The following is a 13,622-nucleotide window of genomic DNA, read 5'->3' on the forward strand; positions in this document are numbered from 1 at the left end:
GCCAGAGCCCTATGGACTGGAAGATGATAACCGCAGCCTTGGAGTAGATGATGAAGGATATGAACTGGACCCTGATTACTCCACTGTGAACCGGAGGACATCTGCAGGTGTGCCAGAGAGAGGAAGGCCTCACAAAGGAAGGTAAAATCCATTTATTTTTTTATAATGCAGCTCTTTTTTGCTTATTTGAACTCTTAATGGTCTGGTAAGTACTGGAATTACTTGACAGAAGAACAGGTAGAACCTGTCATTTTGTTAGTCCATAAATGACTGTAAAACACATGAAGTACACAAGGGAGTGAGAGTAGTGATCAAGAACCCTTTCACTGTGTTTCTGGGCTGCTTAGTTTAGGTTAAATTCACAAAGTAGGAGACAATCTTGTAGGAGAGGGCCAACTTACATTTTTTTCTCCCTTCTAAAAAAGAGTTGTGACTACCTTGTTTAATCCCACACTAGCAAGGTGAAAAGAGGGATTTGTAATCTGTGACACTTCTGACAGGTCTGGTTACGTGCACATCTGCCAAACAGAAATTTTGAACAGCTGGTTGGGGTTCCGGGAGAGCTGATACCTGGTGCTGAAGGGATGCCTTGTTGGATAAAAGCTGGCTGGTGAGGTATTTGACAGCCTCAGCTCCTGATCCTGTGCTAACCGCACACCCTCAGCTGCAGGTTGTGCAGCACAACCATGTCAGACCAGGTTGTGCTGAACCTCACTGAAGTGCTTAAGCATTTTGTAAGATGAGATCATCATTTTGTTCTGTGCCTACATAAAGAGGAGATAAGAGCATCTGTTTTGCACTTCATGTAACTTAATTTGTGACCAGTCACAAATTACTTCTGGTTCAGTCTCCTTACCACGGAATGTTCTATTTTATGCCGTATTTTCTGGTATTAGTTGTTTATGCTGGGCTTGCAGCTATCAGTTCTTGTATTTGGAGGGAAAAAAACAGCAAGCTTGGGAAGAGAGGCTTCTTACTCAGCTGAAAGTAACCTTCTGAGTATGAACTTGAAAAACTTGTATATTTTGTTTTCCAAATAGCATACAGACTTTTGCGTCTTTGCATGAAGGTACATCCTCATGATTCATGTTTTGATGTGGAATTCTCATTATTTTCCTTTCAGTTTAGTTTCCAGAGCTGTAAAGAGTCTTGTCACCCATCTGCCCCTGTGTGTGTAGATGTTCTTTAGAGTTGACACTTCTGAATGAAGGCTTCACTTCATCAGCGCAAGTTGTTGTGGGGATTTGGGTAGGCCCTTTCGCTCTCATGTCTTGGAGCACTCCTACTTAGACACATTATGGTTTTCATTATTCCATTCCTACTTTCATAGCTCTGTCTTCCTCCATATTTCTGGAAGCTCAGTGGAATCAAGCACCTGCAAATTTGCATTTACTTTGAAAGTTTAAAAAAAAAGGGGGGGGGGGGAGAGAAAAGTTATCACAGAATGAATCACAGAATGGTTTGGGTTGGAAGGGACATTAGAGCTCATCCAGTTCCAGCCTTCTGCCACAGGCAGGGGCACCTTCCACTAGACCACGTTGCTCCAAGCCCTGTCAAGCCAGGCCTTGAACACTGACAGGGATGGGGTATCCACGCACATCTCCCAGAACGCCCTTTAAGTCCCTTGTGACATCTTTGATCTTGCAAGCTTACCATCTAGTGGGGCCACATCAGTGTTTTATGGGGCAAAAGAGAATACCTGTAGCCAGTGGGTGCCAAAATACCGCTCAATCTATCAAACCCTATTTGCTGCTCCCCTGCTTCTCAGCATGTTTACAGTTCTTGTTAAAAGCAGTCAGGCAGCAGTGCTTTTAAATGTTTATTAACATTTTTCAAACTATGCGTGATGAATAATTAAATGTATTCTTAGAACCTGCCCATTTGCATTTTTAAAGTTTTCTGTTTGTTTTAAACATGCCTTTGATTTATTGTTCCTTGCAGTTTGGATAGGACCAATTCACAATTTTTGGTTTAGGTTTCTTTCATTGTGAGGTTTTTTTTCTGTATTAAATACGATCAAGAGGCTTTGACAAGTAATTAGCCTGACTGTGGCAGCAAAATTTAGCTGGTGAGAACATAAGAAGATTGTATGAGGGGCCTCTTCATAGTTAATTTTTGACATTTCAAAGAAACACTTGAACAATTCAAAAAACCTGCATTTCATGTATGCTACTGATCTGCAAGGAACTTGAAGACTACAAATAGTGCTTTGTACTAGGTGAGGGTAATTACTACTTGATTATTCCTTTCCAGGTTTTTTTAAATAAGTTATTCCTTGTGAAAATGATTAAATGAGTATGATAAATTGATGGCACCTTTGATTTCAAAAAGTTTGTATGTGTAGAGTAGGTATAACAACAACACTGTTAGAAGCTTTTCTACGTCACGTATCTTTCAGCATGGACATCATCATGTCACAAACAGACTTCTCTTCGCTAACTTTCTGCAAAAACTGCAGTTATTCTCTCATTTTCTTCCCAGGAAGTGCTGCCCTCATTTGTTAATGGTTTAAAGGTAGAATAAGGGTCCTGGCTGTTGGTTGCTAGTTTTGATGCTGTTCTGTCTGAATCTGTGGTAGCACGTCTTACCCCATGCATGGTAAGGAGGCTGCCCAGCTGTGTCTGGAGGGGATCCTAGTCAAGGGGATTTCTAGTAAGATTATTCATTCAGTCCCTTGCCTGCTCCATTTGATCACAGAAATAGCTATCTATTGTGCTTTCTTTCTGTCATCACCAGCCTCATTTTAAGCTACTTAAATTTCATTTTAAATTGGGGAAAAATGTGCCTCCTCACAAACATCTACAAATCCAGGTAACTGCACAAAGGCAGATATTCTCTGTTGGCTCCCCAGTGCTTGTGGCTGGGTTTGTTTCTTGTTTGCTTTTATACTGAATTGCTGGTGTAAGATATATGATTTTCTGCAACAATACCTGGTGCTTAATGTTCTGTTCTTCAGCATGTGCTCCGGTTTGGTTTATGTCAGATTGCATAATAAATTGGGGTGAGAGACATTTGGATAATAGTTATTTAATATTACTGAAATTAACTTTTGAAGGTATTTAAACATCTTTAATTTTCTTCAAATGGTGGGTTGCATTTATTAAATTAGGGGTTTTTTATTATAGTCTTTAAAAATATGTAGTCTTACCATGTGGCAAGGTGGTTTATATACAGTCCTTTTTGAAAGAGAAGCAGAAAGTACTGAATATGTTTCATACACAAAACACATCGCTACTATTATTTAAATTTTTTTAATCATTAAATTGAAGTTAACACAGATCAGCAGAAAAAAATGTCAAGTTGTATTTATCTTACTTTTAAAATTTATCTTCTGTTCAAGTTTTCATTTCTTGCCTCTGTGATAATTTATTTCCTGAGTGGATCGCTACAGTTTGCAGTTACACTGGCATTCATGGGACTTTTCTTTTTTTCCCCTAAAAAGCCTGGAGCAGCTATTGCCAGTGTTACTATTCCCAACTAGGCAGGATATGCATTTTTAATGGTGACTAAATCAACAACAAAACAGTTTTCTACTGTTAAATGTTCTATGGCAGAAGCCTGTTCTAAGAGTCTGAGACTGTATTTGGTGGTCACTTGATGGTCCAAATTATTATTATTAGGAAACGAGCCAGATCTAAGATTAAGTAACAGTAGGTCTCTTGCTTCTGTTATGCACAGACAGTGTGAGAATACTATCACATGTGTTAGTCACATTCTATTTCTGGTGTCTTTTCAATATAGAATATAAAGGCTTACATTTGCAAGTAAACTTTCAGTCAGCACTTCTGGCCTAACTTCACCCATTCCAAGAGCGGTCTCACCATAGCACCCATCCTTAAGACTGGGGAGAGATCTCTCACTGTAGATTGACCTCTTCTTTAATGCCCAACCATTAAGTGTAATAGCACGACACAGGCAATGTTGGGATGTTGTCTGGTTTGGGGCAGGAGTGTAGGGACATGCCTGGGCAGAACAGGGTGAAGCAAAAAAAAAAATGCAGTCAGTTTGGAAAAGGTGGGGTTTTTCTGAGGCTCCTCCTTAGATCTCAGTTTGTTGATCTTCTGGTAGCAGAAGACTGGCATGTGGCTGAGTTTCATGTGGCAGGAGGTAACCTGAGTTAGCTCATCCGTTAGCAGCTTTCAAGGTGGTTCCAATCAAGGGAATTTTGGTGGGTTACCCATACAGCCCATAACTCGGACTTGTCTCTGTAGAGGATTCAGTCCAGTTTTGAATCCTATTGTGTGTCCTCCTGTCAGGGAACAGAGGCTGGCAAAAGTAGGACCTCATTCTCAAAGTCTTTACATTTCCTCTTCAGTTTCTGGCACAAGGTTCCCTGCTGAAATCCCAAGCGGTTCTGGTCTTGTATCCTAAGCAGACACCAGCTGCAAACTGTGATGAATGTAACACTTACAGAAATTGTTGCAGATTAAATGTGTAAATCCTTCACCTGTTTACTTAAATTTGCCTAGGTTGAAGCCACAAGGAAGATGATAAATCCATAGCTCTCTTCCAGTTTTTATCTACGCTAGAATGTTTTTATCAATTCCCTGAGACAGGTGATTAGTGAGACCCACGGCATCCTGAAAACTCAGCTGCCTTGCTACAAACAGATGGAAGGCAAGATGCTTGTAGTCAGCAACTCTGGCATACTACCAGATCTCTTCAGTCCCGAGCGTAAAGAGCTCTTGGCCGCTTCAGCACAGATGACTGTATCTGCTGAAGCTCTCATTAGTCCTTCTGTATCAAGTGCCTTTCTTTTCCAGTGTAGCTGCTTTGCTGGTATGAAAGTGAAAAAAATTGCATTTGGCCTTCAGCAGTCCAGCTCAGGATGGTTTCTTTACCCTCTCTGTATGTAAATGTATTGCTGATTTTATTCATTTTACTTCAGAAACTGAGTGTGTTTAGCTCCCAAAGAGATGCTTACCTTTGACTTCTTTGCTGTTTGCATAGTCTGTACTTCCCTGTTCCCAAGCCCCGTGTTAAATGAGGGAGCTGGGATTTGACCTGGGTCATACCATCCTCACCCACCCGGAGAGAGGGGATCTGTCTGCCAAGGCCACCAGAGGTGTTCTGGTGGTCCTGCATTGCACTGCCTGGTCAGGTATTTTGCTCCTTTGCAGATGATCTGTTTTGTTAAACTGCCTGCCTTCAATGCTGTTAAGCAGTGGTAAACCTGGTATTTAGAGCTTCCCTTCTCTAGATTTGCTCACTATATTGAGTCATGTGAATCTGAATTGGTGTGGTGTGATACTTGCCTTTGCTGAGCTTTCATGTGCAGCTCTTGAGTTCATACCAGGATCTCAGAGTTTCTAGATAATTATTCAGGATCTTGAAGGGTCAAGTGTCGAGATGTTATGTTTGCTGTCAGGTAAGCACTGGGGTTTGTTACTGGTGCATTAACCAGTGCTCTTGACACTGTTTCACCTTACAGAGGTATGTTGGATCTGACCTGTGCAGGCTTATTTCAGCAATAGTTTCTTGTGCTCATCCTTTCTCTACAGATACTTGAGAGACACTCTTGTTGCGAAGTGCCTGTCGTTGTGTACTAAAATGGTTGTGTAATCCTGTTTTTTCCACTAAGGAGGTGGTCTAGCAGAATCAGGTACAGATTGGTGTGAACAGAGTTGTAAGTGAATGGTTCATGTAAGAATGAGACCATACAAAAATGCCAACAGTTGTTAAAAGTCACTTACGGTCCAGGGTTTGTTTCCTTGAGGATGCTTTACTTCTGCTGTGGGGATGGGGCCAGCAGTACGTGCTGTGGTCACTTCACCACAGAACAGTAGCTGGTGAGTTCTAAGCAGTGCTGCCTTCCCCACCATCACTTTCATATTCATCCTTAACCATCCTAAATGCAGCTCTCTGTACGTACAGCACTCAGAATTGCAGCCTCTTACCTGCAGCAGGAAACTCTCAAGCATCTGCTTGTTCTACCCCAGCTTCGTGTCCTGGGGATTTCATCAGAGAGGGATCAATCAGCAAAGGCAAGGATCATCAAAGCCTGTTGGCTGTCTTTGGTGCATCAATAGCTTTGTATTGGAACAATGAAAGAAAACTCTTCTTTAACAAAAACAAATTGTTAGAATGAGTAGCAACTTGCAGTGTGATTTTATTTTTTTTCTTAGTGACATTATTCAGATATTCACACTTGTATTTAATAAGTAGGGATAGATAATTAAAAGTTGGTACAAGAGTTATGTAATGCTCTCTCCTGTCATGAGTGCTGCAATTTAAAGTCCTAACAAGTTTTATTTTAGGCAAATGCAGTGAAACCAAGGAGCTTTGTGTGGCTCAGAGGAGAGGAATCAACATGAGGAAGATGGACCCATCTGTGGTTCTGTTTGGAAGGCTTCGTGGAAATAGTGCAAACAAACTGTATCCCAAGACAGTAATTGTCCTTGTGCATTTGCATGGCTGAGAAGGAGAGAGAAACTTAATTGTGCAGGTGTAACCGAGGTGGTGTAGAGTTTCTTGTGAGTACCTCAGAGGGCCGAGGCGTGCTGAACTGCCAGTTAGCAAGTCAAGCAAGCAAGAGCTGTGCAGAGGGCAGTTACTGAAATTAATCTTCTGCTACTTTTTTGCAGTCAGTAAGAATTCAGCTTGAAAGAATTTAATGTGAGGATGAGTTTGAGAACTGAGTTTTTGCTGTAGTTTTAATGCTGGTTTTCCCAAATCTGTATATGTAAACCCAGATTTTTGTTTGAGGAGTAAAAGGGTTTTGTTATTTCCTCTGCCCTGTGTATATGCACAAGAGTAAATCTTTTCAATGTTGTTACTTTCTTCTTGGAGTGATGGAAACAGCTTTGTTCTGTGAGGGAAAATACAACAGCTGTCCAGACATTGTAAATTACTGTGTAGAGCAAGTACTGAATTATACATACACAAATAACCGCATCGATAAAAGGATTTCTTCAGATTCATTCTGAGTTTTGGATTCTGGCCCATTTTTCTCCTTTCATTCAGCTTATGGTTTAGAACAGCAATTAAAGCAACTAAAAGTCAGTAGAGGCACTTTTAACATTAAAAGCATTAATTGTACAAGACTCAGTTCAGTCTCCACCTCCAGTTGCTCCTCTCCCCAGAGTCTAGTTTAATTAGCAGTCCCTTCAGGATAACAGCAATCTCCATTTTCTTTCTGAGTTCTAATGGTCTGTACTTCCTTCAAAATGACATCAGAAATCGTTCAGTAACATCAGTCAGTGATTAAAGGGAAAGCTTATAAGAATCATTTTGTAGCAATTAAAATTACTTTCTTGACTGAGATTAGCTATTATCTTAGTATTGTAGTTAACCTGTCCAGGAAGAGTAAGGCAAAAAGCTGCTGCTGTTTATATATATGAATGATGTCAGTTTGTGTTAATATCTTTAAGAGTAGTATTAGAGGGAAAAGAGGATGAAGAAGAAAAATCTTCCAGACTGAGGTTTAAAACAGTGGGATTAATTAGAAATTTGATTCGGCTCCCCAGTGGGTCACTTCAGCTCTTCATCCTCCTCAGCCAGGTTAGAGTGCTGGTGTGAACCTTTGGGGCAGAGCCTGAGAGAGGATTGACTGCGAAGTTGAAAGTGCTCGGGGAGTTCGTAACCGTGAGGTGCAAGTTGCCTTATTGTCCTGTGGGCTTATTCACATATAAAAGTGAAGAATTTGTGACTAGTGGTTCACCGTACACAAGCTTCAGATTTCCTTTTGTACTTCTCCTGAGGACTTACGTGTTATCTCACCGCACGTGCACTGAAGCTCCCCTGCTAGAGCTCTGCCTGTTCTGAAGGATGAAAGGTGTCACTTTGAATAAAGGATGAAGTATATCAGTGAATCTCAGAAACAAATGTTGAAGCTGTAAATGCTGTTCCTTACAAATCTCTTGCAGAGATGTTCTGTCTAGCTAGTTGTAGGAAGTGATCAGAGAGGGGTGGGGTATTTTTCTGAAGGTTACAGATGACAGTTGCAAAGGTGGTTGCTAAAGAGGAAGAAATATCTGTCAAATACTGATTATTTTTAGAATATGAACATTTGTAGTGTGAGCATTTACTGTGTTAGTATAGTTTCAACTATCTTGATTGTAACTTTGCCCTACGTGTGAACTGACACAGTAATACCTAAATATGTTAGCTGGTTTTGACTGATCTTACTTCAGTTATACACAGTGAATTATGGCACAACAAGATGGATGCTATTCATTCTAATGCTGTAAATGATCTTAAAAGTATCTGACTCTTAAGATCATTTACTGAGTGATCCAGGTTAGTTGCTGATCTGGGGAGGAAAGCTCAGAATATTGGACTTGGTTTGGATGTCCAGCAGATTACTCTGGTGGTGAAAGTTGGACATGACTCTCTTAACCTACAGCCTTTTACGTGTATTCTGAATTATTCTGTACAAGATAGACTTTTACTACATGCTTGGATTCAGAACTTAAGTTTTACATCATCTTTGACACTTATACATAAGTGTCAAACATAACATAAGTTATGTATATTGATGAGTTCAGTATACTTGTGTGAGCATCAACATGGAAACGTAGTGGAGCTTCTCAGACTTACTGAAAAGTGCCTGTGGTCTCTGCCGAGGCCTTGAATGCCTTTGATTAGAATTTTAGTTGGTTGCACAAGTAGTAGCAATAATGAAGCTCAGTGTTTACTACTAAATGTAATCCAGCTCTATCATAATTGTTTTGCTAAGTGAACAAAATGAAAGCAATCTGTTTGATGACTTGCAGTCCCTGTCATCATTTCATTGCCAGCCAAACAAACCCTGCGCTGTTGTCCCATCACTGCTGAATACTCAGCTATGGTTAATTTTCAAGTTACCACAGATAAATTACTTGAAAGTGTAAATATGCTGCCCCTAATGATGATCGTGATATTAAAAGGTTTGCTCATAGCTGAAAACTCCATACATAGAATCATAGAATGGTTTGGGTTGGAAGGGGCCTTAAAGATTATCTACAGACTCAGAGGTACAGAGTGTTTAAATGTGCTTTTCCCCCCCCCTTTCTTTCTCTTGGGATTGTTGCTGCTTACAGGGGCTACGATGACCCCATCGAGACAGAGATGGTTGAAGAGAGGATACCTTACCTCCATGGTGGCTACGCAGCACCGCTGGCACAGCCAGAGAGAGGAAGCATGGCTAGTATTGACCGCCTGGGGAAGCGCTCCCCCTCTATTGACAGCATTCGTAAAGACCCCAGGTGGAGGGACCCTGACCTCCCCGAAGTGATTGCCATGCTCAGCCACCCTATTGATCCAGTCAAGTCTAACGCCGCAGCCTACTTGCAGCACTTGTGCTACGAGAATGATAAAATCAAAAAGGACGTGAGGCACCTCAAAGGAATACCTATCTTGGTGGGGCTACTTGATCATCCAAAGCCAGAAGTCCATCGTAAAGCCTGCGGGGCTCTCAGAAACATCTCCTATGGGAAGGATAATGAAAACAAGGTGGCTATAAAGAACTGTGATGGGATCCCTGCATTGATCAGACTGTTGCGAAAAACAAATGACATGGAAGTCAGAGAGCTAATTACAGGTCAGTGTCTGTAGTTTCTTTAACAAGCTATTCTTTAGAGGGGTCCTTTTAGCTTCAGGAACAACAATTTCTGGAGATTAGAGCATGGGAGGAAAATGTAGATCACTGGCTGCAGCTGTTTCTTCAGCTGCACCACGTTTGTGGTGACAGAAAGCCTACGGCAAATGTGCCCTTCAGGAGGAAATCAAGATCATCTGTGTACGTAGCACACTTGGGTTTCCCTGGCTGCTGAGAGATGGATGGTGCATCTTGGATGTAGCATGCAAATGCATGTGGCTGAGTTACTGAAGCTTAAATGAATTATAGCAACTTCATTGACAGGTAATTTGTAGTGCACTTGCCCTCAGCATGTTATAATCATAGGGTAAATTATGCTAATCTAAAACTTCCCGTTAATCTCTTATAAAACAATCCTGCTGCCATGTCCCCACTACTTTATACTGATGGAATGGTCAGTATCCTCAGGAGCACTTCCAGCTCTGGTGCTGTGGACTCTGAAGCTGTACATAAAGCTACAGCCCTTCTGGGTTGGAAAACTCGGATTTCAAGGAGCACAGAGTCTGCTGTTAAATGCTCTGGGCACAGGGTTGGTTTGTTGCAATAATCGTAAAAGGGAGAATTACTTTTTGAAGTTACTGAGTTCATGCACACTTTGCAGAGTTTTCAATTACTTATAACTCCATTATTCAAGCTGTTTTTTATTTGAACTTAGTTTTGGACATCATCCAAAGAGAGTAATAAAGTATATGCCAAGTTTCAAAAGTTCAGCCATTAAGTGGAATAGGGTGAAAAAGTATGTCAGTTCTTAAACTAAGCAGAAATATATTGTTCTTCAGTCTCCCATAACTCATGAGGATTGAAATGGATTTCCTTTTCTCTTCTCTGAAGCTGCAAGGGATGTTTGGATGGAGACCAGGGCAGTTGCAATGAATTTCAGTGCCAGAACAGAATTTTTCAGAAAGTTTTGTGAGTGTTAAAATGGGTCCAGGGCTGAAACTGTTCAGCTGCCTTATCAGTGTTGGATTCTCCAGCAGATCCTACTGCAAACATGGATTAAGCCAATAGAAGTAAACATCGTAATTCTGTGATTGCCTCAAAAAATTATAGCAAGCTTTTACTGGTAATCATAATTCTCTGAGGTGAATAATGGCCTTGGGTGTTCCAACTGGTCTTCCCCAGCCATTATAGGAGATTTAGCAAACGAGGTCTAAATATATGGTATAGAAACCAGCAGGGGTATTTTACCAGCTCACTAGAAAAGTCTGTTTTGTCAGAGAACCTCTAAGTAGTGTGTGTTGGTTGTGCTTTGATTGCTGTCTGTGCTTTGTCTCTTAACATGGAAACTCTGTAGGTAGTATTTATATTCCATTTGTTGTACTCATTTAATATGATGGCTGACTTTAAATCTTTTATTTAAAGAAAAATTATCTGTTTATCTGCTGTTCCAGTTTACTCAAAACTTGTTTCTGGAGTGCTGGGAAAGAATAAATCTATTTTTTTAGATTCAAGAAAGAAGAATACAATCTATAGTTTACTCTCAAGGAATATCATTATAACACCAAGTGGTAATCAGTCACTTGAGATGGGCAAAACTAAACTGAATGTTTTCCCTTTTCACACTAAATGGTGATTGCTTTGATTTCTAGTTGATTGATGAGTTTTACAGTTCAAATGCATCTTATTTGATAGTAGTTCCTGCTAATTAAATGTAGTATTTTTATTTTAATATGGGTTTTGCTATTTAAAGCTCTTTATTTCCGCTTACTAAGAAAGACTAGGAATACTGAGGGTATTAATCTAAACAGATGTCCAGCAACAGATGATGTGCATTTAATCTCCACCTAACCAGGAATAATTTCATTTCACTTCTAAAATGATATCATCAGATCCGGTGTGAGACATTCAAGCATCAATATAGAAGAGTATTCCAGCAATGCCTCTGTGACTGGGGCTGGTGTACTTGCAGTCAGTGTTCAAAGCCTTGGCTGATAATGTGGAATTGTCCTTTTGAAAAATGAGCTGCAAAAGTCAGCAGAGAGAAACAAGACCCAACTTAAAGTGCAAAGGGAGCATCCAGCCAGGGCTGCTACAAAAGGACTGTGTTTTGCATCCTCAGAAGATTCAGATCACAATTCCGGTGTTCTCATGGTAGAAATCTTGACTTCCTACCTGGGTACTTTTCCCTAGTGATAAACCAGTGTCTACCTTTGCCATGAAAGTTCTGCATTCTGTCTGGAGTGAAATCTCTGAGGAGGCAAATAAAACAACAGCATGCTGAGTTTGCTTGTTTATTTCTTTTGACAGGCTGCAAATTCAAGTTTGGTACACATTGACTTTTCTGTAGTTTAATATTTCCGTAACTCAATACTAGCTGCAGTTGGAAAGCTGAATAGTAATCATCAGCTGGTCATCCCAGATGTGGACGAATGATAAAATAATCCTGCTTTCCAAAGAGATCTAAATACTTTAAAGAAATTTAAATACTTCAGATGTCCAAATTCAAGAACATGTCCAGTTTTGAAGTTTTCTTTGCTGGGTGTGGGACACTGCCTGCCTACTGGACAGAGGGTACGTGGGAGCATTACAAGTAGGACATTATTTGCAGCTGGAGAGGGTGCTTCCTGGTAAAAGAGAGCATCACTCTCATCTAATTTGAGAGTCAGGCTTTGGCTTTAATACTGCTTCATGGCTTCTCATTTACTTGGTAATCTGATGCAGCAGCCACAGCTGTCTGGGACAGTGTGAGTCAGGCCAGCCAGCTGGGTCTGGTCACTGGGTTAATGGAGTGGGAAACCAGCCACACCAACATGTTAAAAGTGCGTAAGAGGTAGATGCAGTGGCAACGGAGCATGAGGGGAGGAATCGGATGTGTGATTCTCAGTGCTCTGGGAGTGAGACTTGATGTGTCAGAAGTGCGTTCACTTGACTGCTTCCCAGAATATGTTTGGAAAACACAAGGTAGGCACGTATTGACATGCAATTTTGGGAGCATGCTGAGTATACTGATACGACACTACTGCCAGATTAAGCAAGTCTGTAGCTTCTTCTTTTCAGATAGCACTGGTTTTAGCAGAATTTGAGAACCTTCTCTAGGTTAATGCCATCTCTGTTTTACCAGATGTTCTTGATGTATCTGCAGATGGCACTAAAACATGATGTCTCTCAAGGTAAGGCAGATACGTGAGGCATGTAAAAATACCTTCAAAACTCAAGATACATTCATAAAATAACACAGATCTCATTTTAAATTCCTTTTAAAGTGTGGAGTTAGAAAATGTCTTCCATCCATTGCACTGACAAAAGTGTGATTTAGCTGTTAGAGTACCCATAAGTTAATAATGACTAAAGTCGTGATGAGAAATACTCCACAGAATTCTTCCTTGCATCCCTTTCTAGTCTTGGAAATGTACTGCTGGATTTTCAGTGGATCACTTTCTTCAGAAGCAGAAAGAAATGAGGATTAAGCTGATAAAGAATTAAACCTGTTCTGATTGGGAAAGCTGCAAAAGTTTTATCTTGAGTGATAAAGGTTTGTTTTTGTTTTTTTTTTTGTGGAGGAGATGTTCCAATCAGATATGCAAGACCAAAATTCTATTATGTTCTTTGAAAAGCAATCAGAAGTTGGTAGCTTTGATGAATAATTCTGTTCTTTGCAAGAACACTGAAAGTAATTTTGTTGTTTAACGACATTGCACTGATTTTTAAGTGGTGCAGAACGTGATTTTCCTGATGCTGCATGTTGCAAACCGGTTTTAATTGAAAAATGATTGACCTTCAAAATGCTCAGCAGAGGAAATACTTTGATTTAATAACTGTAATAGAACCTTACAGATTGAGCACCTTACTCAGAATTCACACCTGGGCATTTATGCTTGCAAAGGCCTTGTCAGCTGATTGGACACTAACTTCTTGAAGTACCATGCTGTCTTGGACTTTCTGATCACAGATGAGCTTACTCCTTCCATTTTCTAATAGAAGGCTTGTCAGAAGAAGGTTCCTTTTCATGGTGTATTTATGACACAGTAGTTCATGTTGAGGTTCTTAACTTGACCACTAAACTTGAAGAAGCACAGCTTCTATCTTCAGGACTTAGAATGATACA

At 40.4% G+C, this 13,622-nt stretch overlaps 1 protein-coding gene across 1 annotated transcript in view; it reads left to right on the forward strand.

The window, feature by feature from the left end:
* The window catches only part of ARVCF (armadillo repeat gene deleted in velocardiofacial syndrome), a 97,968-nt gene that overhangs the window by 18,260 nt on the left and 66,086 nt on the right, over positions 1–13,622 (forward strand). Inside the window, exons 3-4 of the mRNA XM_010015972.1 lie at positions 1–141; positions 9,021–9,520. The exon at positions 1–141 is cut by the window's left edge and continues 482 nt beyond it. Coding sequence (XP_010014274.1) covers positions 1–141; positions 9,021–9,520 — 641 coding nt within the window. The remainder of the gene's footprint in view (positions 142–9,020; positions 9,521–13,622) is intronic.

Source organism: Nestor notabilis, unplaced genomic scaffold, assembly GCF_000696875.1.
Source record: "Nestor notabilis isolate BGI_N333 unplaced genomic scaffold, ASM69687v1 scaffold13326, whole genome shotgun sequence".
In the NCBI taxonomy this organism is placed as follows: domain Eukaryota; kingdom Metazoa; phylum Chordata; class Aves; order Psittaciformes; family Psittacidae; genus Nestor; species Nestor notabilis.